Below are 25,738 nucleotides of genomic sequence, written 5' to 3'. Positions count from 1 at the left end.
GTTTTATTATTTTGCCTTCAGATTTTATCAGTTTTGGAAACTAGATCTCTGAACTGTTCTGCTTCAGGGACACCACCTACTAGTGGAAAATACTAGTGGAAAAACTTGATTTCCCCAAAACACAGACCAAAAAAAAGGACTGTTCATTCCATCTCTCTCTTTTTACTTTGGCTGTCCAGAAACCTCTTGCTAAGTTTGCATCTCAGTAACAGCAGCCCAGCAAACCTCTGGTTGGCATATTTGCATTTCAGTGTTTTCCTGGGTCCTGATTTTCTTTTATATCTTCTCATGTTAACGTGTGTGCTTTTGGTTGTGAGGCATCTTAAAGGTGTGTGGGGCTAGTTGGGAGAGAAGAATTAAAGATCTCAGTAAATGGAAAAAGGAGACATTCTAGGGAAGGAAACAGAATGAAAGACCAGGACGAGAGCCTATTGAAACACTGCAGAAAATCAGAGGGAGAGATGAGATTAGGGAAGGAGGGTAGACAGTGGACTGAGGCAACAGGGAGCCACCAAAAGTTTTTGAGCAGGAGTAGCAACGTGAAACATGTTTTCAGAAGGTTGGTCTAGGGGCGCCTGTGTGGTGCAGTCATTAAGCATCTGCCTTCGGCTCAGGGTGTGATCCCACCGTTCTGGGATCGAGTCCCACATCAGGCTCCTCTGCTGGGAGCCTGCTTCTTCCTCTCCCACTCCCCCTGCTTGTGTTCCCTCTCTCGCTGGCTGTCTCTCTGTCAAATAAATAAATAAAATCTTAAAAAAAAAAAAAAAAAGAAGGTTGGTCTAATTGCGATGTTGAGTATGTACCAAGATAGGAAAAAGCTGAGGAGGTGATGCTGGGGAATAAAAGCCTGGGCCGTTGTGGGAAGAATTAGAAGAGAAAAGTGAATCCGGTTTGGTTATAAGACATGAAGGAATGAGTTGTAGATTATAGCAGGTGTCTAGGGCATTGCTATGGCCAAAGAGAATTAAACAAGGGGAAGGGATTTGGGTGCTTTGGAGAGGTATGAAGAGAGAGGAGGAGAACAGCAAGAGGCAAATATATTCCTGGATTGTAGTGTCCTAAGATCGCAGCTCGCTCTTCTGGCTTACCCTTAACTGGATTGAATCTAAACAGCCACTTCTTCACCAGGCTAGTTGTTCTCAAAGCCAACTAGCTTCCCACTGGAAAAATGCTGCTTTGAGATCTTGGCCAAAATACTTATTAACCCAAAGGACAACAGTGTAGTAAGAAATCACTTAGAAACGCCCTTTAGAAGATCCAGAAAGTTATCATTTAACCACCTGTTCAATTCATGTACGAGTTCATAAGTAACACCCTGCTTTTCTTTCTCAGCCCAATGGAGCATTTACTTCTCTTTCCAGGTCAGGAAAGACTATTCACATTTCTCCCAAACTTTTTTAATGAAAATTTTCAAACCAAGTGCAGTCGAAAGAAGTTTACAGTGGTCTTCTGTGTTACCTGCCACTTAGAATCTACTCTTCATAGTTAACTGAATTTGCTTTATCTCAAATCTGTGCATCTACCAATCCATCAGCTCATCTTATTTCTGATGTATCTCAGAGTAAATTGCAAACAGTACTACTCTTCTATGGTAAATAAGACTATTGGTTTTTAACTTATGTTTTCTGAATTTTTCTAAGCTGTGCCAGCCTGCCTAGGTAGACCGTAAAGATCAAAGGGAAGCCTGTAGCTCTTTCTGTGGGTGGTTTATCTTCCCAAACCCCCTCCCCAGGCATTTAAACATTGGCTCTTTAATTATAGTGGTGCCTAGCCTATGCACTAGAGTTTCAAGGAAGTGGAAAAGGGAATTTTTACAAATCCAATCAGAGTGTCCTCCAAACTCTAGTATTGGAGGCCGAAAAGACTCCTACAGGTAGTATAGGTGGAAAAATTTATAGAAAAAGAAAAAAGACATATAAACAATACAACCCATGTCTACATTTCTGAATTTCTGCGTATCAGATGGACTGAAAGCAAAATTGTAACTGTAACGACATAGGGGTTCATGGAGAATACAGATGGTTTCTGCTTTTGGATACAAAATATTCCCAGGAAGATGTTCACTATTGTCCCAACCTGTGGGTTTTAGAGGCAGAAACTACGGTGGTGAGGAATAAGGTACAAGTTTTTAGCTGGCAAATGAATGGTAGTTAATGAAATCAGACATGGCCTTATTGGGATTTACAAAACAATTATTACCGTGTGTTTCTACCACATGTAGATTTTGAGCTTAAGGAACATGATCCAGCAGTGAATTAACAAGCTGAGTATAACAGCATTCTATTAAGGTTGTTTTGCCTCCCTTTTCATGTCTGTTGTATTTATATTTATGTTTTAATTGATGTTTTGGCCATGTGTTTGCCCCTGAAGAGATTTTGTAAAGGCTTTCATGTTTTCATACATAAAAAATGTTATATTCCATGTATAGTAAGTAAAAAATACCCTAATGTCTTCAGAAATGAGAACTTGCTGGTGTAATAAGAGGCAAAGTTTGAGACCGAACAGAAAGTGGGCGATATTAGGTAAGCTTAGAGACAGTATCTCAAGGAGAAAGTCTCTCCATGACCAGTCCAAGAGACTTGTTTCTCTTGGTCAACTCAACTCAACACAAGGGCTAGTCTGACAAGGAAAGGAAATCGAGGAAAGGGGCAGAGATCATATTTTTAAATGTTATTATCTAATTTTTAAAGTGTAGAGGTTTCCTGAATTTCTTTCACTGGAGGAAATTAAGTGCTCTTGGCCCCCCGAGGATCTTAGAGATAAGAATGTGACCATCCTAGGCTTATGGACTTAGTCTTTGGAGCTGTGTGACAGTGATGAAAAACTCTTGGCTCCATGGGTTATCTCAGGGATTAAGGCTTGCCTCTTTCACAAGATGCAAATGCATCCTGTGGTACGTTTAGCCTCAAACTAGGGAAGCTGTTTATAACAGCTACGTGCCTACTGGTATGAGGTGAGTACAAGTAAGTGCTCATTATGTTTTCTGTCACCACTCACGTGACATTGTAAGAATGCTCTGCGGGCTGGTGAATGTCAGTACTTATGCACAAGGCTATCTTGCAACCAGGGAATCTACAGAGCATGACTGCACTGATACTTAAATCACGACTTCATTCTTGGAGTTCCATCTCCAAGATGCCCAGATGGAAGTAGGCATTACACCAAGGACAGGAGGAGAAGGCATGATTTAGTAGGAAAGGGTGGGAAAAGAGCAACACTGTCCTTTTAACCGACGTATCTGGAATGAGATACTTAAAGAAAAATCTCCCCAAATGATGGCTAATTGACAAGGAAAGATAATTTGATTCCATCGTCTCCATTCACACATACTATTGTTTCAGCCCGTGATGTTTTGTTTACTCTGGAAGGAAATATTTTACCCCCTCTGAGATAATTAATTTTTGTCAGCTTCACTGTTTATAAGGGAAACTGAGAAACTGTTAATTGAAATACAGAATGAGTCACTGTTTTCAGTAATTTTTGGCAGCATTCTAATTTGTGTCAATCCCAGCCTAATTATTAGATTTTTTGGAAGCAGAAAGCATATTTGATTTTTCTCTTACTGATTTTTTTCTTCCTTTTTTTAAAAAAAAATATGTGCTGCCTGACAAAGGTTATACCATTGATATGAACACGAGGTAAAATACCAGCGCACTTGAAATACCAAGAGGTTTAATGTGTTACGCTTGGCTCTTTGCACTAGCCCACTGTTTAGAAAGTTCACAGACTGTGGTCTTCCTCCTACCCCCCAGTCCCGACGAAACAACGCTGTTCTTTTAAAGACCTTTTAGTTGGTATTAAGCCACAGTATATGGCCCGTCACTAATGACATCACTGAAGTAAACTTTCCAGAAGTCATCAGGGAGAATTCATTTGGAAATCCAATTGAATGTCCCTTGCAAAGGGCAGGCTTCTAGAAGAGGTGACCAGTCATGCATTCCTGAGTTATTTGTTGTAAAAGCATTAATCACCCTGAACTCATTTGCTTCTAATGTGAGCGCACTACATTATTCCACAGGAATTCTGTTACCAATGATCATTAATGTAGAGATCTGAAGCTGCTGACTATGGGCAGGGTTAATAAAATCTGTCAGATCAATGGCCAGGATAATGGGACTGTTAATGCTTCCTAATACAAGTTGGATCTTCCTGGGTGTGGCAGAGTGAAGGCAGGCAGAGAGGCAGGTGGCTGTGCTGGGCAGACGGCCCCATCACTCGCCTCCCGAGGTGGCCTCTGGGTGAAAAGAGCATTGATGTCCATCACCGGGCGTTGCCAGGGCTCTGAGGCAGCACGGCTGGGAGTGTGGGCAGCAGCTGTGGACTGGGGAGGGAGCCACGGGGCGGCCACGGGGCAGCTATGTGACCATGCTCCAGCTGCTTGCCTGCCTGCCTGCAAGCACCTGGTGCTGTGGACATCCTAGAACCTTGCTTCACCCCACTCCACACCGGGCCACCGATGAGATGAAGGATGACAGCCACAGTGATCCTCGTGACAATCACAGCTAATGCTCACTGGAAGCTCTCAGGGGCCAAGGACTAAGCCCTTTCCATACTCTAATCTCAATCCTCAGAGCTGTACTTTCCATGACATGTGGACTATTGCCTATTTGATAACAGAGGAGGTTGAAGTTCAAACAGATTCAGTAACGGATCCAAGGTCAGATTTGAAAGCATGTGCCCTTAATCACTATGCTCCTGTATTAGAGGGAGAGACATAGAAACTATAGCCTAAAATCAGACCAAAGAAGGTGCAGGATGTGTCAATTGGCCTACATGTCTTGCCACTTGGACAGGCAACCCGTCAGTATGTTTAGGACCAATCTTGGACAAAGTCAGTAAAAGCCATGATTCGTCTGTAATGCTGCTCCTCTGAGCTTTGCAATTAAAATGTGGGTACCTGGGGCCTGTAAGAGGCCTCTTTGCTTTGTGCCACCCACTTGCAGCCCTGTTGGGGCCGCAGGAGGCCCTCTCTGTCCAATAATGCTCTATTATTAAGATTTGTTCTTTCTCATTCCACCCCTGCCCCATAAAAACTTGCCACATTTCTTGTTATCTGAGGGTCTTGATCTCCTGACTATCCCCTAGCTAGTTCAGGTCGAGTGGGAAGATGTGGTCCCCTGGGGCTGCCTCTGAGCACAACACTGACATGACTGACAGCAAAGGCCATCCAGGGCCAGCACCCAGGGCCCCAGCAACATAGCTGGGCATGGGAGCACGGTGACACAGGCTCTGTGACATTTCTAAGCCCCAGCAACTACGGTAACTGAGGTGCTGACACAGCTGTCTTGGGGCACAGGCATGGGAACAGGATGGAGTTCAGAGGTGGAGGCTAGAGATGCAAGAGGCTGCCAAGAACTGGGGAAATGAGGGGCCGGGATGAAAGAGCAATGGTGGTTGCAAATGTAAAAACTATAAAATACTAGCACTATTAGATGTTCTCAGTAAGCAGTGTTCTCTGCTCACCCACCCCCGAATCTTCCAAATACACATCATAAGTGCTAGACTACATGGCACAGGATAGAGATGCAGTCGGACTGAGTGAGAGAAATTAGCAAGAGGAAAATGCAGGGACAGCTCCGTGGAAGATCGTGTTGGCTGTGAAGAACGTGAACGATTCGAATACAGGGAGAGAAGACAGTCCCCACAGAGCGTTGAGGCATGAACAAAAGTGTGAGGGTGGGAGCGAGCACACTGAGTACAAAGGGGAATGAAGGAAACAGTCTTGTTCTAGGGGAGGAGTGTGTGTGTAAGTGTGGGCGTGTAAGCATGGGTGTGCAAGTGTGTGTGCATGTGGAAGGAGGAAGAGGAGAACAATTAGCAGGAGCAGAGAGGAGGGTAGCACATTACCAAGAGCCTGGTAGCCAGACAAAGGACTTTGGGCCAACATGGCAGGCAATAGGGAGCCACTGCAGGCCCTGGGGCAACTAAGGAGCATGATCTGAGACAAGTCATGGGAAGTTTCATCTGGTAGTTGCATAAGAAGGTAGACTGGAGAGGAAAGAGAGAATTAGGGGCATGGCAGGCAGCTGGGGCAGCCTGACATTATGATTATCATTTTCTCTCCTCCAGCACACATCCATAATGCCCTTCACCCTGGCTGAAGTCATCATCAGGCCGTACTGCTATCCACGGAAGAAGAAAGGTCTCACCTTGTTGGCTCTCGCTAGCCTTGCGTACATCAGCAGGTAAGGATTGCAGAGAGAACATCTACTTAGACTTTTTCCTTCAGAACTATGAGGGATACTCCTGAAGAAGCATGCTGCTTTGTAGGAGTGCTTCTATCTTGGGTTAACAGGGATTTAACCATCACTAACTGTCCATGTAGGAAAGATTCCTATTGTTTGATGTTAATGCCACGGAAGCATCACGTGCACCAAAGTACACAAGTGTGCATGCACAAGCAGCAAGCCAGGCCTTCCTCTCTCCCTCTCACGAGGGAGTCATCATTGCAAAGCTACGCTTGCTACTTTCCCCAAGAAAATATTGATCATTGGCTCCATTGGCAATTAAAATGATTGGATGTTTATAGCAGCAATGTCCACAATAGCCAAACTACGGAAAGAGCCCAGAGGTCCGTCTACAGATGAATGGATAAAGATGTGGTATGGATATACATTGGAATACTACTCAGCCATCAAAAAGAATGAAATCTTGCCATTTGCAACAATGTGGATGGAACTAGAGGGTGTTATGCTAAGCAAAATAAGTCAATCAGAGAAAGACAATTATTATATAATCTCACTCATATGTGGAATGTAAGAAAAAAAAACAGGATCATGGAGGAAGGGAGGGAAATACAGAATAAGACAAAACCAGAGAAGGAGAAAAACATAAGAGACTCTTAATCATAGAAAACATACTGAGGGTTGCTGGAGGGGAGCCGGTGGGCGGGATGGGGTAACTGGGTGACGGGCATTAAGCAGGGCACGTGACGTAATAAGCACTGGGTGTTATATGCAATGGATGAATCACTGACCTCTACCTCTGAAACTAATAATACACTACATATCAATTAATTGAATTTAAATTAAAAAAATAAAATGGGAAAAAACTTAAAAAGAAGAAAAAATAAAACGTTTGGATGGCCGAATGATCTGAACATCCAAATATATTCCATCTAGAAAGGCATTTGATGAGCATGCTAGGTTTGACCCAGTCCTGCTGCCTGTATTTTTATGGGCTCATTTGCGTCAACATCTGGCACTGGAGCTCCTACAGGGCATTTGGGCAATTGCCCAGGGGCTTGCAGAACAGCCTCGTTGGAGACATGAGAGGTAATTCAAGTAGCTGGCCTAGATTTCGTCATTCAACCACCTGGTGACACCAATAGTCAGAAGTGCTGCTTAGTGGTTGTAACCAGGGGAAAAGGCTTGGCCTTCCACCCAATGATTGGAAACCCCCCTTCCATTCTGTCACCTTCTAATCCACTGCCATGCTTTTGCTCTACTGATAGGGGCATGCCAAGCATAATAGCTAAAGATGGAAGCTTTAATCATGATGTTCCTTCTCCAGTCTAGACTTACATCACCTGTTCCCATCTGACTATGTGGGTCACCCCCAATCCCTCCCTATGCGGGGGAAGTTAAACTCAGTATAGGGCTCTGCTAGAGATGGAAGCCACGGTGCTTGTTCCATTGGCTTTTGCCATCCTTTGTTTCAGAACCTGTAAGCTTTGTGCCAAGAACTCTGTTGATGGTTCCTCCCTTGCCTTTTCTCCCCCTTCTGCAATATATGCACCTCCCACTCTTCTGCACCTCTCCTTTCCCAAGTGTCCCAAATCTTTCTCGCCTCTCCTCTCTGGAAGAAAGTACTTGCTCCATAAACCTACCCCAAGACTCCAGTGATCTAGGCTGTTCCCCAATCTGGGGCCTTTGCATTTTAACAAAGGATACTTTTAGAGCGTAGGCAACAGTTGGGAACCTACCGGCAGTTGATGCCTGGAGCACAGTGTTGAGAAGGATTCTGAGACCCTACCACAAAAGAGTTTTGTCACCCTTGAGCAGTATCTACCAAGAGCGTAAGAATGGAGAATGGCAGGATATGCGCCACATATTTGCCATATCTGGCTTAACACGAAGGAATAAATCCCTAAAGATAGACTATCTGGAAACTGGGGTTAGGTAACAGTATGTATACATCAAGATATTTTTTGTTGCTGTTATGTGAGGAGCGGAAGCAGGGTGGTATCTGGCTGATTATGTAGATGGATTTCCATACTTTTGTCTGTTGTGTGGACTTCCATCTGATTTGGTCTTCCTTGCTGAGTGTAACTTTTCTTTTTTTTTTTTTTTAAGATTTTATTTATTTATTCGACAGAGATAGAGACAGCCAGCGAGAGAGGGAACACAAGCAGGGGGAGTGGGAGAGGAATAAGCAGGCTCATAGCGGAAGAGCCTGATGTGGGGCTCGATCCCATAATGCCGGGATCACGCCCTGAGCCGAAGGCAGACGCTTAACCGCTGTGCCACCCAGGCGCCCCAACTTTTGGAGTTATTATATAAGGCAGCATTTTTTGGTCTGTTAACTTTTTCTTTTTCTTTTCTTTTTTTTAGATTTCATTTATTTATTTTTGCAAGAGAGAAATGGAGAGAGACAGAGAGAGAGAGTGCACGCACGAGTGGGGGGAGGGTCAGAGGTAGAAGCAGACTCCCCGCTGAGCAGGGAGCCTGATGGGGACTTGATCCCAGGACCCTGAGATCGTGACCTGAGCCAAAGGCAGATGCTTAACCAACTGAACCACCCAGGCGACCAATGGGGTAAAAGACCACCAAAAGCCACTGGTATTTTGGGGAGAAATTGTGGTAGTCGTAAAGATGATAAGCAGTGGTCAATAGGGCTTAGCTTGTCGGTGCCTGGACACGTGATCGGACCATGCAGTGAACTGGGGGTTAGACAGAGGAGGAGCAATGAGGTGGGGGTCCCGTACGAATGCATCCTGGGTCCATTCAATTTTCATCAGCTCCAGGCACTGTGCTAAGCGACTGAGGATACAGTGATGGGCAAGGCACCACACCGCCTTTAGGGGCTGTCTGAGAGAGAAGAAAGTGCCCAGATAAAGGGACGACAGAGTGAGGGGGAAGTGCAGGGTGCTATGGGTACCCAGGAGGGATGCTGCAAGTTAGCTTCCGGAGGGAACTGATGTCTAAGCTGAGACGCAAAGAATGATTCGGAGTAAGTCAAAAGAGAGCTGGAAAAGACCTTTAGGCAGAGGCAAGAGCATCGACAAAGGGCTAGAGTTGCTGAGCATAGGGCTGAACCGGAGGACAGGGAAAAGCTGGATCAATCGACCACAGCAGTGAGTCGGGACTTTGAACCTGAGGGCTTGTCTGTGGGAAAGTTTTAAGTGGAGGAGAGAAATGATGTGGCTTGTGTGAGAAAGATGATTGGAGTCTGGGTGAAGTGTGGCAAGTAAAAAAGAACAAGACTGAGACGCCAGTTAGTGGCATTTGTGGTAACTCGGGAGGATTGACATTAGCCAACTGATGACAGTATCAACCAATCCGCAAATGAAAGAGAGAGGGTGAGTGGTGGAGGTGAGATGAAGGTCACCCAGCCTTGGAGACGTCGAGCCTCCGCTGTTAAGTGACACGCCCATGGTCACAGGGCTGGGGAAAATCAGCGCTGGGACTTACACTCAGGGCTCCTATTTCCAAACGCAGGTCACTCCCCGCGGCATCCACAAGGCTAGGTATTTGCTCAGTTCCCCGTTTGTGCAAAACACACTCTGTGAAATGCGGGGGGCGGGGGGGATGCAAAAAAGCGTAACGTCATTTCTATGGTTGAAAAACTTCCCTGATATCCTGATTCCCAGCTCTGTGCTTGGATTGGAGCAAGGGGAGGGAGGGGACGGAGACCTGTCACCAGCTGGAACGGGACTGGTGGGCCCCGGCGGGGAGCTGAAGTGGTTTGGGATTTGGACCTCCTTATTCTGGACGAAGTCCTAAGTCAGCATTCGGCGCCTTGGGCTCCGTTTCTGCTAGAACGAAGCAACGACGCCTGTATGCCGCCCCACGGACCCAGGCTGCCCTACCTGTGCCCATCCTCGCCGGCGGTGGGAGCCCGCACTCCGCGGCCCGCGGCCTCTACCCTTCCGCGAGGCTGGGGGGCCCGGGGGCCCTCACAGCCACAGATGGCCGGCGACGGAGCTCCACAAAGCGTGCACGTCCGTGGGGCTGTTTCCGGGGAGTGGCCGCGGGCCAGCTGTTACACACGCCAGTCTGCATGGTCAAATAGGGAACCAGCCGTAGCAGGAATGAGGTAAAGAACATGGGCCGAGGCCAGAGCGAGCGTGAGAAACAACCATGAGTCAGAAAAACGGCGGTAACTCTGAGCTGGAGAAGCACTGACCGGCCGAAACCACGTGACAACGACCTAAAAATAGCCACCAAGACTGTGGGGACTGCCTCCATGTGGCACTTGATTTTTGTCATTTTTCAGATTGCCAGATTGGAGGGCTGGCTCGTAAGTGGGAAAACAAAGCTTTGTGAGTTAGTAATAACTGCAAATCTTTCATTTCCTTTGGGAAGCATGACTCACCTATAAATACTGCAGCTTGCTCCGCGCTCCCGTCTCTCTCACCCCTAAACACCTCACCTCGCTCTCTCTGAGCTTCTTGGTGAGGAGCAGGAAAACAGAAACGTTCCTACAGCCGGCTCTGATTCACTGTCTTGTTGAACAAATATTTGCCTTAACACAGGGCTAGTCTTGCTGGGAAAAGCCAAGTGCTGTCAGGCCAAGCGCCAGCCTATGGGGGGGTTGTACTTACCAAGGGGGCATGAGCCCTGTGTTATAAGAACACAAGATGGGGAGGGATGACATTTAGCAAATACAAGGAGGCCCAGGAACACAGAGGAGGCAGCGGTTACATCTGACAGGGTGGTGTGGGAAGGGCTTCAGGAAGGTGCGTGTTGGATCCAGGCCTGGAAGGACTAGGGGGCTGCAGCGGCAGAAGTGAGAGAAAGTGAACCGCAGAGCACGGTCCCAAGGCCAAGAGAGCACAGACCACGGCAGAGCAATGATCGGCACCTCGCTGCCGCCGAACCTGCTGGTGATCCAGGCTAATAGGACATGGTCCAAGAACTGCCCACCCCCAGAGGCTTACTGACAGCAGGCTAGAGGTTAGACCCAGTGTAGACAATGTGAGGTTTGGTGGTTGCTTTTTGTTTCTACAGAAGGAGGGAAAGTGAGAGCTAGTAGTAACATGGCCGGAGAATTATGTTGGCAAAAGGTTGTCTTGACAATGGTGCTTAAAATGGATTGGAGCAGCAAGACGTGGGAAGCAAAATAGAGTAAAATAACAAATAAAAGTTAGCTGGAATATTCTTACCATGGAGTTTAATCCCCATGACCTATTCTTGGTCCATGGTTATGTCATAGCTCCAGGGTCAGCCCTGCCTGGGTGCTCAGAGTATCCCTTCCCCAGCTGCAGGTGGCCCAGGCCTCCAGGACCCTCTTCTCTAAGAGTTCTAATACACGCACGAGTGCTCACACCTGCCGATGTTTTCCACCTAAGCAGACTGAAAGGATACCTAGACCCCTGTGCCCAATGTCTCTGCCTGGCTCCACTTTTAGTGCAGCTTGCCCCGTTGCTGAGCCACTCTGCTGTTGCCCACTAGTGCCCTGCGTCAGTAGAACGATGCTATCAGCCACAACAGCCCCAGCTGGCCTGCTAGTGCCCCACTACCCTGCGCTCGGTAGAGCAGAAGTCCGAAGGTGCCATAGGTGTCTCTATTAGTGGGTAAGGCATTGCATGCCGAGGACAAGCATCACGCAGATATGCAGCTATCATCCAGCAGTGGGGGAGATATTTGTAAAGTCGCTCCTCAACTGCATTCCTATGAAGCATGAGAGATCATTCCTTTCTTCTGTACTGTGCTCACTTGGGCAGGCTCCCACATCAAAGCAGCCTGGACCCTCTGGTGTAGCAATCCTCTAAATCTGTGCATCCATTTACATACACACTTACATGTGTACTATGCATATAGATATCTTACCTCCAGAATACATTAAAAACTGCCAGAGGAATGCATGGAGCTGAGTTCCCAGATCATCTCCTACTTCCACTCATGCATTATGGTGAATTCCTGCCGAGAGCCCCTGCTGCCCCTTCCTGGGTATAAATACAACCTTCATCTAGGGTTGTCTGGACGCACCAGAGTTGCACAACCTCGAATCTTGAGATCAGAATCCCAGCCCCATTTTCCACAGAAGTACTCCTTAGCCCCTAGGTTCATTAATATATGAAATACATATAAAAATGCCACACAACCCCCCTCCCCTTATTATCAGCATTTGGAGCCTGGGCCAGCCAAGATGCAGACTGGAAGCACAAAGCAGGGGAGAGGATGTGGCCATCTGCCCTCCTCATACCTCCTGTGCAAACCTTAGCTCCTGTTGCAGAAATTAGAAACAATACCAACCTGAAGAATGATACCTCGGTACCAGCAGGATGGAGGGCAGCCCTGAGACACAGTGTGGAAAGAGCAGAACAAGTTTTGTGGATTAACTGGCATGTCGTGGGCAAATAAAAAAATCAAAGACAATTCTATGAATTTTTGGCTGTTGGACTGGGAAGATGGTGGTTGCACTAAGAGAAGCAAAAAAATAGTTCGGGGGTATAAGTAAGAGACTCCATTTAGAATCCCGTATCTGGGTCCCATTCTGGTTTAATTGGTTTAGGATATGTCCTGAGCATTGGGATTTTTAAAGCCCCCATGGCAATTCTAATCTTCAGCCAAGGTTGAGAACCACTTGCCTAGAGAAACTTCCGTTTGGACATTCAGACCTGGGCTTCCCAAAAGAGGTGATTACAGTGGAGATCCAGGGAGTGAACCCTCCTGGTGGGATGAGGTTGCTGAGGAGAGAGAGAGAGGGAAGGGGGGACAGAGAGGGAGGGAAGAAAGTAGGAGTGGGAGGTAGGGAGGGAGGGGGGAGACGGGGAGAGAGGGAGAGAGAGAGAAGCAGAAAGTGAATGCTGGGTCAATGCCCTCATCTAAGGGGCACGGGGGGCAAGGGGGCAGCAAAGTAGCAAAAATTGATCAGGTGGTAGAAACCCGGAAAAGTCCAGGAGTCATCTTTGTAGCTTAAAGTTGGTGGCTCATGTGTGACTGGGAGCTGTTGGCAGGGGTGAGTGCAAAGCCTAAGAGGGCAGGTGAGCAGAGGGGTGACATGGCCCTGCATAGCAAAGGCAGCAATAGGCTCAGTCCCTACCTTAAGGAATCACCAGGTCCCAGCCATTGTCAAGGACATTTTCACTGTAGGAAGTCTGCTAACTTGTTGAATTTACTGACAAAATGTGAATCCAGGTTGTGCTTGCCTTCTAGCCTCGGACGCAACTATGACCATCTCACGCACTTCTGTAGGAAGTCGGCATGAAAATATGGGGCCAGGGGGTCCTTTAATTCTATTATTCTGCTGGGCTAGGGAGATACAGCTTGAGTGTTAGCACTTTAAGAATTATATGCAGAAAGCTCACCAAACCCCTTGTTCCCTACTGGTCCCTAACAATGGAAAGACGTCCATTGTTGCTGTACTGATAAGACACAGAAAATACAAATTTTATGGTAACCATTGGATGCTACAAGATTTAGGAGGAGAAAACTATAAAATGTTAATTTTTGGCTGCCCATCTGTGAGTGCCCAGCCTGACTCACATAGATTTACATGGCAGAAGGTTCTAGAAGGACATATAAAATTGCTCTCTCAATTGAGGGACAGAATTATTGGCCTCTTCAAAGTGTTAACGAAGTGAGCAATAGGTTAACTAGATTTTGGAAGGCCATGGGTCCATCTCCCGGGTTTCAGAGGCTGTGGTGTTCTTGGGGGATCGGGCAGCCGAGAGCTGTCTAAGCAGCTGCAGTGAACAGCAATTAAAGAGAACCATAGGTGCCACTAGAACGAACCGCTCCAAGGAGCCATTCATTTAAAGATCTAAAGATTAGTTGACCATAGAGTTGAAGGTCCATTTCTGGGTTTTCTATTCCATTCTGTTGGTCTATGTGTCTGCTTTTGTGCCAATACCATGCTGTCTTGATGATCACAGCTTTGTAATAGAGGTTGAAGTCAGACAACGTGATGCCCCCAGCTTTGTTTTTCTTTTTCATCATTCCTTTGGTAATGCAGGGTTTCTTCTGGGTCCATACAAATTTTAGGATTGTTTGATTCAGCTCCTTGAAAAATGCCAATGGTATTTTATGGTTTCACTCATATGTGGAACGTAAGCAATAGCACAGAGGACCATAGGGGAAGGGAAGGAAATCTGAAGGGGGAGAAATCAGAGAGGGAGATGAACCACGAGAAACTATGGACCACGGGAAACAAACTGAGGGTTTCAGAGGGGGGCGGGGTGGGCAGAGGGGGTAACAGGGTGATGGGTATTGAGGACAGCACGTGTGGTGATGAGCGCTGGGTGTTATACATAACTAATGAATCATGGAACACTACGTCAAAAACTAATGATGTATACTGTACAGTGGCTAACGGAACATAATAAAAAATTTTAAATAAATGAAATTTAAAAAAATAAAGATCTAAAGAACTTGCCATCTTCCTGGCACTTGGGAAACAGATGTGCATTATAGATACAATCCCTGTCCCATTCTTGGCTACTGAGAAAGACAGTCCAATAATCCACAAGGGTAAGTTCATGGTAAAGGAAGTACGTGGCATAAGAACCTAACTGAATGAGTGTTACAGGGTCTTTGCAAAATCTTTTCTAGAGAAACTGACTTTAAAGCTGAGACCTGAAGCATGTGTGTGGTTCAGCCAGACACAAAGCAAGGAGAAGTGTGTCTTGGGAGGTGAAAATGTCAGAGGTGTTCCAAGCAGAGACAACAGCATGACTGAAGGCCCAGAGCTGCGGAGCTTGGTTCATTGAAAAAACAGAAAAGGGTCCAATATGGATGAGCTGTAGATCTGAAGGTGGACGGGGGCAGAGCATGGCCAGGCGGGCTGGGTAGAGGAGCTTGGGTATTTTCCTAAGGTACTGGTGGGGATCCCCTGGAGGCAGGGGAGTGCCAGGAGCAGATTTCTCTTTTCGAAAGATTACCGTATTACTAGTAGCCTATGGTATGGAAGTGGATTGAAGGATGCAAGAAAGCCCAGCAAGTAGACAGTTATAGAAACCCTTGCAGATGAAGAAGCCTGGAGTGGAGTGCGGTGTACGAACATTTAGATGTGGATTCATGGCATCCTACGTGGGGCTGGGGAAGAGCGGACATTGACTAAGAACACAGTGACGGATTCCATTTTGGCCTTCGTCTTCCATTCCCTCCCTCCCTTTCTCCCTCCCTTCTTCCCTCCCCTCCTCGAAATCTGCTTCCTTCTTCTTTTTCTCTCTCCCTCTCCCCCAACTCCTTTCAACATATATTCCAGCAAGCCATAAAGAAGTGATCTCAGGGATGTCTGGGTCAAGCATCTGCCTTTGGCTCAGGTCATGATCTTGGGGTGCTGGGATGGGGTCCTGCATCAGGCTCCTTGCTTAGTGGGGAGTCTGCTTCTCTCTCTCTCCCTCTGCCTCTCCCCCCTGCTCATGCTCTCTCTCTCTCAAATTAAATAAATAAATAAATAAATCTTTAAAAAAATAAAAAGAAGTGATCCCACCTGAGTATGAGCGTCCCCTCATCCAGGCATCTCGCTCGCTGCCCCTCATTAAATAATTGCCCTCTTGCCTGATACCATTATTTGTTTCCATTACTTTTCCGCTGACAGTTAACACACCTTTAACTTTCTTTGCACTTTCTCTGTGAAACTATAGACTTCATTAACTTACCTCAGGAACTTTCCTTTGTGGAACCTTATGCTGAAGGAAACAAAAATGAAGTAAATAAAGAGAAACTTTCCAGGCCTCTAGGGGAATGTTCTTATTTGCCGACTATCTTATATAAATGGGCATGGAAACTGGGAAGCCCTAATTTCTAGTGTATAAAGTAAACAAAGTGAACTAATTAAAACAATCCATTTGGAGTGCATTCAGATCTCCGTGTTGACCCCAAACTCCTAGTCCCAGCTCCTTGGGGATTTACTTTCTGTCCCTCATACCTTTCCTGGCCTGTCATGAGAAGCGGCCATGCAGGAGACAAGTGCTATGCTCTCCTTCCGAGGTACGTGCCCTTGAGATGCACATCTCACAGAATTCCAATGTTCGTCATAATGGTAAGGTAGGGGAGCAAAAGTTCCACCCAAAATGTGTCTCTTTGGCGTGAGGACTATTTTAGGCTCATTATTTTTAAGAAACAGAAGACTCAAGAAGAAACTTTGACCTTCCCCCAATTGCCAGAAAGAATTTAGACAGGGAGTCTGCTCCAGGAATGGATGTATCACCATAGAGAAGCACAGTGTAATATGAACTAGGTGAGGCAGACAGGGAGGAACCTAGCAAAGTCTGTTTAAAGAAGTAATTTTATTTATTTATTTATTTAGATGTGTGTGGGGTGGGGAGGGGCAAAGGGAGAGGGAGAGAGAGAAAGAATCCCAAGCAGGCTCCAGGCTTAACATGAAACCCAATTCAGGGCTCGATCTCACAACCCTGAGATCATGACCTGAGCCAAAATCAAGAGTCAGATGCTTAATTGACTGAGCCACCCAGGGGCCTGCAAAATCTGTACATGTGAAACAGTAAATCCCCATTCCCTCCTTCCCACAAGCCCTGACAGCCACCATTCTACTTTGTCTCTATGAATTTGATGACTCTAGGTACCTCGTACAGGTGGACTCATAGAATAGTTTGTTCTTTGTGACTGGCTAATTTCATTTAACATAATATCCTTAAGGTTCATTCATGTTGTAACATGTGTCAGAATTTCCTGCCCTTGTAAGGCTTAATAATTTTCCATTGTATATCTATACCACATTTTATGTATCCTTTCATCCATGGATGGACACTTGGGTGTTTCCATGGTTTAGCTATGGAGAATAATGCTGCTATGAACAGAGGTATACGAATATCTCTTTGAGTTCCTGCTTTCAATTCTTTTGGGAATATATAGAGAAGTAGAATTTCTAGATCATATGGTAATTCTATGTTTAATTTTTTTAGTAACTGCCACACTGTTTTCCATAGCAGTTAAACTGTTTTATGTACTTACCAACCGTGCATAAGGATTCCAATTTCTCCACAAGCCCTCCAACACTTGATATTTTCTTGATAGTAGCCATCCTAATGGATGTGAAGTGGTATCTCATTGTAGTTTTGATTTGCATTTCCCTAATAATAAATTATATTGAGTATCTTTTCATGTGTTTGTTGGCCATTTGTATCTCTTCTTTGGAAAGATGTCTCTTGAGTCTGTTATACATTTTTAATTGGGTTGTCTGGGTTTTTTTCTTGCTGTTGTCGAGTTGGAGGAGTTCTTTGTCTATTATGGGTATTAACCCTCTATCAGGTATATGATTTGAAAATGTTTTTTCCCAGCCCATAGGTTTCCTTTTCAATTTATTGACCGTGTCCTTTGATATACAGACATGGCTTCTTAAACTTCATACTGTAGGTGCCTCTCTTGCTCACGCCAGTCCTGACCTCGTATTAGTCCTTGTCACTTCCACAAGCATCAGACAAATCTGAAGTATTTGAAACAACTGAGACTACACTTGGATTTCTGAAAGTTTAATTAAGCTCAAAATTTTATTCTTCCCTCTGAACTCTCTTGATTACTTGAGGTATCCAAATTTGAATGGTGTTTCTGAAACATGACCTAGCCTATCCTAATTGTTACAAGAGACAACGAGCCTCAAAGAAAGTTGCTAGGTGAAATAAGTCAAGCAGAGAAAGAAATCATATGATTTCTCTCATCTATGGAACATAAGAACTAGAATGATCAGTAGGGGAAGAAAGGGATAAAGAAAGGGGGGGTAATCAGAAGGGGGAATGAAACATGAGAGACTATGGACTATGAGAAACAAACTGAGGGCTACAGAGGGGAGGGGGGTGGGAGAATGGGATAGGCCGGTGATGGGTAGTAAGGAGGGCACATATTGCATGGTGCACTGGGTGTTATACACAACTAATGAATCATCGAGCCTTACATCGAAAACCGGGGATGTACTGTATGGTGACTAACATAATATAATAAAAAATCATTATTAAAAAAAAAAAAAAAAGAAAGTTGCTAGGACCCCTCTGTGCCATCTCTAAGAAGAGAGTAGCTTATTAAATGATCACAATGGGCCAGGCACTATTTTATTTGCGATGTGTTAACTCCCTTAATCTTGACGATAGCTTTATAATATGTATGCTGTTTACACCCCCCACTTCTCACATGAAGGCAGGGGACAGAAGGGCTGAATAAATTGCTAAAGGTAAGACAGCTAATAGGTGGCAGAACTAGGATTTGGATCACAGAAGGCTGGTTCCAGATTCTGTCCTCTTAACCAATTATAAACTGTAGTTGATACATCATCTTCCCCATATTTAATTTTAAAAGTTATTTCAGATTTTGGCATCTTCCAGTGCATTTGGTTTCCAGCATACAGCATTTGCAGGCTTTGCTTAGACATTGTGGCTCCTCTCCTAGCATTTCTTTTCCTTCCCTTGGCTTCCAGAAATGACTTCTATTCTATCCTCACATGAGCAAGATCTGAGCCTCCTGTAAATCCATCTTTTCCTACCGAACACTCTATCCATGGCTATATTCACGAACTGAAATCACGGCTGACAGTTAAACCCCTCCTACCTCTTAAAGGCATATTGTAATAGAGCAATAATGCTCAATCTCTGTCCCTTCTACCCCATCAGACTCAGAGGGCTAACGAAAAGCTACACCTGACTCTTAGGTACAGAAAAGCAAACCCCAGGGGGCGCCTGGGTGGCACAGCGGTTAAGCGTCTGCCTTCGGCTCAGGGCGTGATCCCGGCGTTCTGGGATCGAGCCCCACATCAGGCTCCTCCGCTATGAGCCTGCTTCTTCCTCTCCCACTTCCCCTGCTTGTGTTCCCTCTCTCGCTGGCTGTCTCTATCTCTGTCGAATAAATAAATTAAAAATCTTTAAAAAAAAAAAAACGAAAAGAAAAGCAAACCCCACTCATCTGGCTGAGAGCCAGTGAATGATGCCATCTTAGCAAGTTCAATGTCTCAGCAGGTCAGACCTCTCAGGGAAAGGAATAATTCACGTCCTCACATACTCTCTTTGGCTGATGATGTGTTTGATGTTCTCCCATATTCTTTCACCAACATTGAATTTTAATGGATTAGGTAAAATAGCCAGGCCCAGCTTATGAAAGAGGGTGTCTCTTTGAATCAAGTCTATTTATCCAGAAAAAAATCACTTCTGTAGGTTTGTGGAACACCTCAGCTGTTGACAAATGATCCCCATGGCTTCTTTTCATCTGCCTGGGCTCCAGAACCCCATTGATCTTGAGGATAAAATGGCTCCACCACCAACCCGCCCCCGCTGTCCTAATTATTGTGACTTGTCATTTTCTGCAGGGTCCTATGGATCTACTCTGAGACGGGTACGTGGGTATATCCTGTGTTTGCCAAACTCAGCCCGGTGGGTCTAACAGCCTTCTTCTCTCTCAGCTACATCTTTTGTGCCGGCATCTATCTACTTGGAGAGAAGGTCAACTACTGGAAATGGGGTCAGTTTATTTCTCTTTTACCTACAGAGACATACCTTCCTTACACTTTCTCTACTCCTCCTAGAAACAGAAGGAGAAACTAGTCCAAAAGCAGAAGGCAGTGATGCTTAATGCCTTTGTGCAAAGGATTCAGACAGGTCCTACCAAAGCAGGCAAAGGGAAAGCCTGGGGGAAGTTCGAATTTTCTCAAAGGACCCCATCAAATGATCTCCCCTCCTCCCCCAAACAATACCTCATTTACCTTCAAGACTAAAACTAATCTTGTTTAGAGAGCTCAGGACCCAGAGAGCAGGGTGTCACCATCCCCAGCGTGAAAAAAACGAACTCAAGGTCTTCCTCCCGTAAGTGAGGGACTGAGGGATACAAGCTATTACGTGTCAAGGTATCTTTTTTTGAAGGACAGGGGTCCAGATGACCCTCTTCGTTCTTCCAACCTCAACAGTGCCTTCCCAGATGATTTCCCATTCTTCTGCCATTAGGTTGCTTCTCAACCCTTAGTAAAACATTTACCAGATAAAATCACATCCTATACTTGAGATGGGAATTCTGATTTAAACAGGGTCTTGGGCAAAGTGAATATGTCAGCAAGCTAAGCTTTCTAATTATAGGTAGTTGTAACCACGTTGCTTCTTAAAAACAACAACGACAACAACAAAAAACACAAAAAAACCTTAACTCAGCTGGTTTTAAAATGGAAGATTTTATTCTCCTTCTTGCTTCTCCCACCACCCCACTCCCAGAATATTATCTTGTTGGAAAAGTAACCATCAAAAAGTCAGGTTGCAAGATAATCATGATTTTTCCCTCCCCTAAGGGAAGTGCAAGAAGCATACCCTGATTTTGTATATAAGGAAGCAAGAGTCACAGACAGTCCCCACATCACACTCCCACATGCCATTCTGTTCTATCAAAATAGAAATGGCACAAATGGCATCTTGCACCCAATCTATGAACTGGTGTGAAAACATAAGCCCGTGTATGCAACAAAACGAAACAAAACAAAACAAAACAAAAAAACCACCACCACCAACAACAACAACAAAAACCACGACAGTTTCATAAGAGTGTATATTTCTGGGAGGAAAATGAGACCCTGGAGAAATAAGCATGCCACTTGGCTTTTTCACATGTTTGCTACTCTTGGAGAATGTAACTGGTTGGAAATCTCAAAGGCACTATCCTTGAAAGCAAACACTTAAAACACGGAATACTAAAATTTACTCCCAAAATCAGGATTCCAAATCACAGGAAATTATCCAGAGGAGAGAAAAAAAAAAATGTGTTGACATTTCAGATGTGTTGACATCTAATTCTAACTAGTATGGCTCCTTGAAGTTCTTGGTAAGGATTTTTGATGCCTTTCCCAAATCTATACCAAAAAAAAAAAAAAAAAAAGGAAGAAAGAAGGAAGAAACCAATCCATTTGAAATTTGCAGAGAAAAACATGATTACTCAGAGCTTACAGAACAGTAACTATTTTAAACAATTGTATTGAATTAAACAATCTTGAATAAGTTGTTACTCTACAGTGACTATGTCTGTTGAATTAAAAAAATTTTCACCAAATTTAAGATTATTTCCAATACAAAGCTCTTTTAAATAAGCTTCATTGGTTAAGAGCTACATCCAGGTTTTCACTACAATTAGGTCCCCACGAGCAAATAGGCTAGCATCAACATGTAGACCCACACACGTGCACATGTGAACATTCCTGTGAGTGACAGACACATAGGTGGCCGTGCGTCCCTCTCCTCTGCCTAGATTTTAACTCCTGAAAGAATAGACTGGGTTAAAAGTCCTATATAGCATCAGAATAGGATCATAAGTGGGTTAAGTTGTAAATGGATCGTAATTACAAATGGTCTAGTAAGAATTATAAGAGACATTAGATCACTTAACATCTCAGTTGCAGTAACCACTTAAAATTGCCTAAAACTAAACAGAGCTATCTATGTGAGCACATTTTCCTGTGTCTTATTCTGCTTAAAACACTTTCAGCCTTCCCCAGTTTACAGATAAAGTCCAAGCTCTTGGAATGACACAGGAGGGGCTCTGTGAACCAGTCCCCGTCATGGCTTTTGCTCTCTGTTGTCTAAATGTGTGCCCCAGCAGAACCACCAAATTACTTGTTTTCTTTATACGTTGTTGTTGTCCCTCCCCTCTGTGGGCTTCAGTCTCTCACATCCCCCAGTCTTTGTCTGTCTCACACCCACTTAATCATATCAACTCACCTCTTCCAGGAAGCCTTCTATGTCTGCACAGAGATTTGTTTTTACACAAGACCCTGAGTTCTTAAGGGTTAAGAGTGTGCCTTATCCATCTTTGACTCTCCCATTTCCAGTAGCTTACCAGTGGATCAATCAATGCAGACAGAGGGTATCTAAGGGCTCTTCTCTCTAGGCACTAATGGGACTTGGTGCACAGGGCTTCTGAAGACAATCATCAAGGAGTGACTATAATGGTTAAAGATGAAAGTATTGGGCAGAGAGTTTAAGGAGCATATATGGTGATGCTATGGTATACTAGTTGGAGAGCTGTTGAAAAAGAGATGCTTGTTAGGACAGGTAGTGAAAAATAGGGGGAAGGACACTGGAATAGAAATTTTAAAAAACAGGGTATGTCTCTCACCCGGCCACAAACCAACCGTATAAGCTGTGTCAATATACTTCAACTTCTCGGTGATGGGATGACCTCTAAGTTGGGTGACCATCCATGCTAGTTGGCCTAGGACAGCCCTGGTGAATGCCTGCCATGCGAGCGTGCATGTAGTTTAGCATTGTCGAGGCGCGGACAATCAATCGTGTGCTTCTATCTCTGAGTTCCTCTGCAAACCTGTTCTGAATCTATGGAGACATGTAAGCAGCCACCTCTTCTGTCCAAATCCAGGAGTAACCCTACTTTGTCACCTCTTTACACACCTGAACTTTCTTGGATGACAGCACAATTCTAAGGAGTGCTTTGGTGATGCTGTGGGAGGCAGTGATTAGGAGAAAAATTCTGTGCCAGGCTGCCTGGGTTCCAACCTTGGTCCTACTATTGGTAGACCAATGACACTGAGCAAGGCACTTACTATCTTTGTGTTCCAGTTTTCCTTGTGCATCATGGAGGTAACACTAACAACCCCCTCCTGACATCCTGGAGATAAATGACTTGAGAAGTATCAAGTGACCAAAACAGGGCCTGGCACATAGGATTCATTGCTATTAATCTCATTCTCCCTTCTCAAAAATCAGTAACCTTCCCTATGTGGGTATCCCATCCTCTCCTTCGATTGTATGCATCACCTACCAGTTTCCCCAGCTGAAGGCAATGAAAAGCAACAGTCACATAACTGAGTGCAAATTGACAGAGGGGGAGCAGTTTGAGAAAAATTAGGAGGTCAGGCTAATTGAGGCTAGAGTTAATTGGAATCTCTGCTTCTGAAATCCTGAGACACTATGTGGTCTGGTTAGGAATTACCAGCTAAGTACCAAGTGGTCAAGAAATATCAGTCAAGACCCATCTAATATGCAAGTATCTCTCTAGTAATAGTCCTTAACCTTTACTCCACATTGTAGAATCACTGGGGGAGCTTTAAAAATACTAATTCTCAGGTCTACCCCAGACCAACTGAATCCCTATCTGTGGAGATGGGGACTTGGCATTGATATTTTTAAAAGCTGTCCAGTTATTTTAATTTGTAGTTAGTGTCAAGAGCCATGATCTCAGGATCTCAGAGTAGTGCTTCCCAAACTTGTCTGTGCTTCCAAATCTTGTTAAAATGAGGCTCTTGTTAAAATGTAGGTTCTCATTCAGTAGAGCTAAGGTACGGTGTGGGGTTCCTCCCTTCTAATGCGTACACCCAAAGATTCTGATGCTACTGGTCTCTGGCAGGGATGGTCATGCTCACTGAATGTCTACAGACTTTCTACCTCCTTGTGTGTCCTGTCAGAGAGGAGAGAGAAGGACAGTAATAAGAGATGATGCCAATAATCAAATGTGAACTTGGACAATGGGTGACATCCTTCAGGAGTACGCAGATGCATGGATCTGGCCCTGTATACCAGGGAGACAAAGCTGTCAGGCCCTCCGGAAGGTCCTGCTGGTCCTCAAGAAGATGCTGTGGTTCTCGAGAGTTCCCAGAGTGCCACCATGCCTAACTTGTCACTATCTTCCCCCCCCTTCCCTGTGCTAGCTTTTATGTGTCATAGGACAGAGGGCTGGACAAGCACAGGGTCACTTACTAGGACCAGATACTCACCAGGAAAGATTCAATTTCTATTTTGGGGGCATAGTTAGATGGAACATAGATTTCCAACAATAGCAGAATCAGGCAAGGGGAAGCAGTGTCTGGAAGATCATTGGAAGCTTGGTCCACCATGTCTAAGCACCTAGGGATGCCCCAGACACATTCTTTCCACCCTGATTGGGATAAAGGGGCTGTCAAGGGGTTCCAGGATAGGCTTCCTTGTCTGTCTGCCACTTGAGTACTGAGTGTTCTTTCTTTCTTCCTTTCTTCCTTTCTTTCTGTTGCTTTCTTTTTTTTCTTCTTTCTCTCTTTTCCTTGACAAGACACAAGAATGCTGACATCAAGACACGAGTTCCTCAGGAAGAGAAACACAACCCACAGGATATATCAGGCACAAAAAGGAGCGTAGTGCCAGGCCCACATGGCAGGGCCTCTTCTAGATAGATGTGGCTGGAGAGGCAATCAGCTTATCTCTGACCCATGACCCCTCTGCTAACATTCCTGAGGGACATGTGCAGGGATTCAGGCTATCCTTTGTCAGGGCCTGAGACCATAAATCCTTTCCCTCCCAAGGAGAGTTCATAAGCTGAAAATTCAAGTCTAACCATGTGACTTTGTGTCTATGACTTGGACAGAAGGACATTAAAACCTTCCTTTAATACTATTTTCTGTTGACCAGATTTTTTTAAAGGGAAATTTTATTGTTGAAAGCTGCTTAGAGGCCATCTAGTCTATCTCTTTGGTTTTATCCATGAAGAAATTTAAGGGTTTTTTTTCTGCCTTGCATATTGTCTCTGATCATTTCATAACAAAAGACTCTTACCAGGAGATGACCCCATGTGTATTTCTAAAGCATGGTCCCACAGGAGCAGCATTTGGTCAATAACAGAAATATATCTCCTTTTTGCCTTTCTTGTCCTAATTTCATCTCCCTCAGGTCACAGACCACGTTGGATTATTGCTTCTCCTTCTTTCACTGCCTCTTTTCCTACAAGAATTTCTCCAGCCAGAACCTCAGCTCCATCTCCTTCCTGCTACGTCTGCACTGAAACTTTTACTCATTCATGTTCAAACCTCATTCTTCTAACACCTCCCATCTCCCCAACCATCTGCCCTCTCACCCTTTTCCAAGCCAACCCATGGAAACTAGGAAAATGTTCTTCAAATTTTCAGTTCAAAGTCTAGCAGCAGTAGCTTTCGTGATTGTAGAGACATAGGTGTAAATCTTTGTGAATATAATGTTTTTACTTACTCTGTTTTCTCACTATTGGAATAATAAGAAATGTAATTACATATGGTATCCATAGTGATGCTGATTAAAAGAATGGGTTCTTTTTTTTTTTTTTTTTTTTTTTGCCATGACAGCAGAAAACATTTGGATCTTAAACAAGACAAACATTAAATGTTTCGCCTAAAATATCTCTATTCCTCGGTACTAACAGAGGATAAAGGAAGGACTAAAATGAATCAGGGGTGGACTTAGCTCCCGAACTGCTAACTAAAAGGCATTCCAGTGGGAAAAAATGCCCTTCCATGAAGGAAAGAAGGATAACAAACAACATTATTTCCCAGTCAGAATATAAAATCCATGTTATGAACTTTGTTTGAGTAAGATTATTACTAAATCAACAGCTCCCTAATCTCCAGTCATGTATTGTGGAGTCAGAGTCAGAGATAAATTCTGAGGACTCAGAGAAGCCTAGAGACCACTCAGCTCCAGGAGATTTCAGGACTAAGGACCCACCTCTCGCTGTTAGAAACAAAAGGAAAACCATTACTCCTGTGACATTCACACCACGTAAGTCACTACAGAAGAAATGACTGTTGGAAGTCCACTCAGAGACACATTTTGGGACGATGCCTTCTCTAATGTATGGCAATGTCTTAGTGCTCTATCTAGCTGCATAGTGTTGGAGGTGGGAGACTCTGATCCTGGGGA

At 44.7% G+C, this 25,738-nt stretch overlaps 1 protein-coding gene across 1 annotated transcript in view; it reads left to right on the top strand.

Moving 5' to 3' along the window:
- Positions 1–21,960, top strand: part of LOC103665135 (androgen dependent TFPI regulating protein) — a 49,940-nt gene extending 27,980 nt beyond the window's left edge. Inside the window, exons 4-5 of the mRNA XM_040645050.1 lie at positions 6,070–6,185; positions 19,420–21,960. Of these exons, the coding sequence (XP_040500984.1) occupies positions 6,070–6,185; positions 19,420–19,654 (351 nt within the window). The 3' untranslated portion in view covers positions 19,655–21,960. The remainder of the gene's footprint in view (positions 1–6,069; positions 6,186–19,419) is intronic.
- The last annotated feature ends 3,778 nt before the right edge of the window (positions 21,961–25,738 follow it).

Source organism: Ursus maritimus, unplaced genomic scaffold (assembly GCF_017311325.1).
Source record: "Ursus maritimus isolate PB19 unplaced genomic scaffold, ASM1731132v1 scaffold_30, whole genome shotgun sequence".
Classification (NCBI taxonomy): domain Eukaryota; kingdom Metazoa; phylum Chordata; class Mammalia; order Carnivora; family Ursidae; genus Ursus; species Ursus maritimus.
This window is presented reverse-complemented; position numbering and strand designations above follow the sequence as displayed.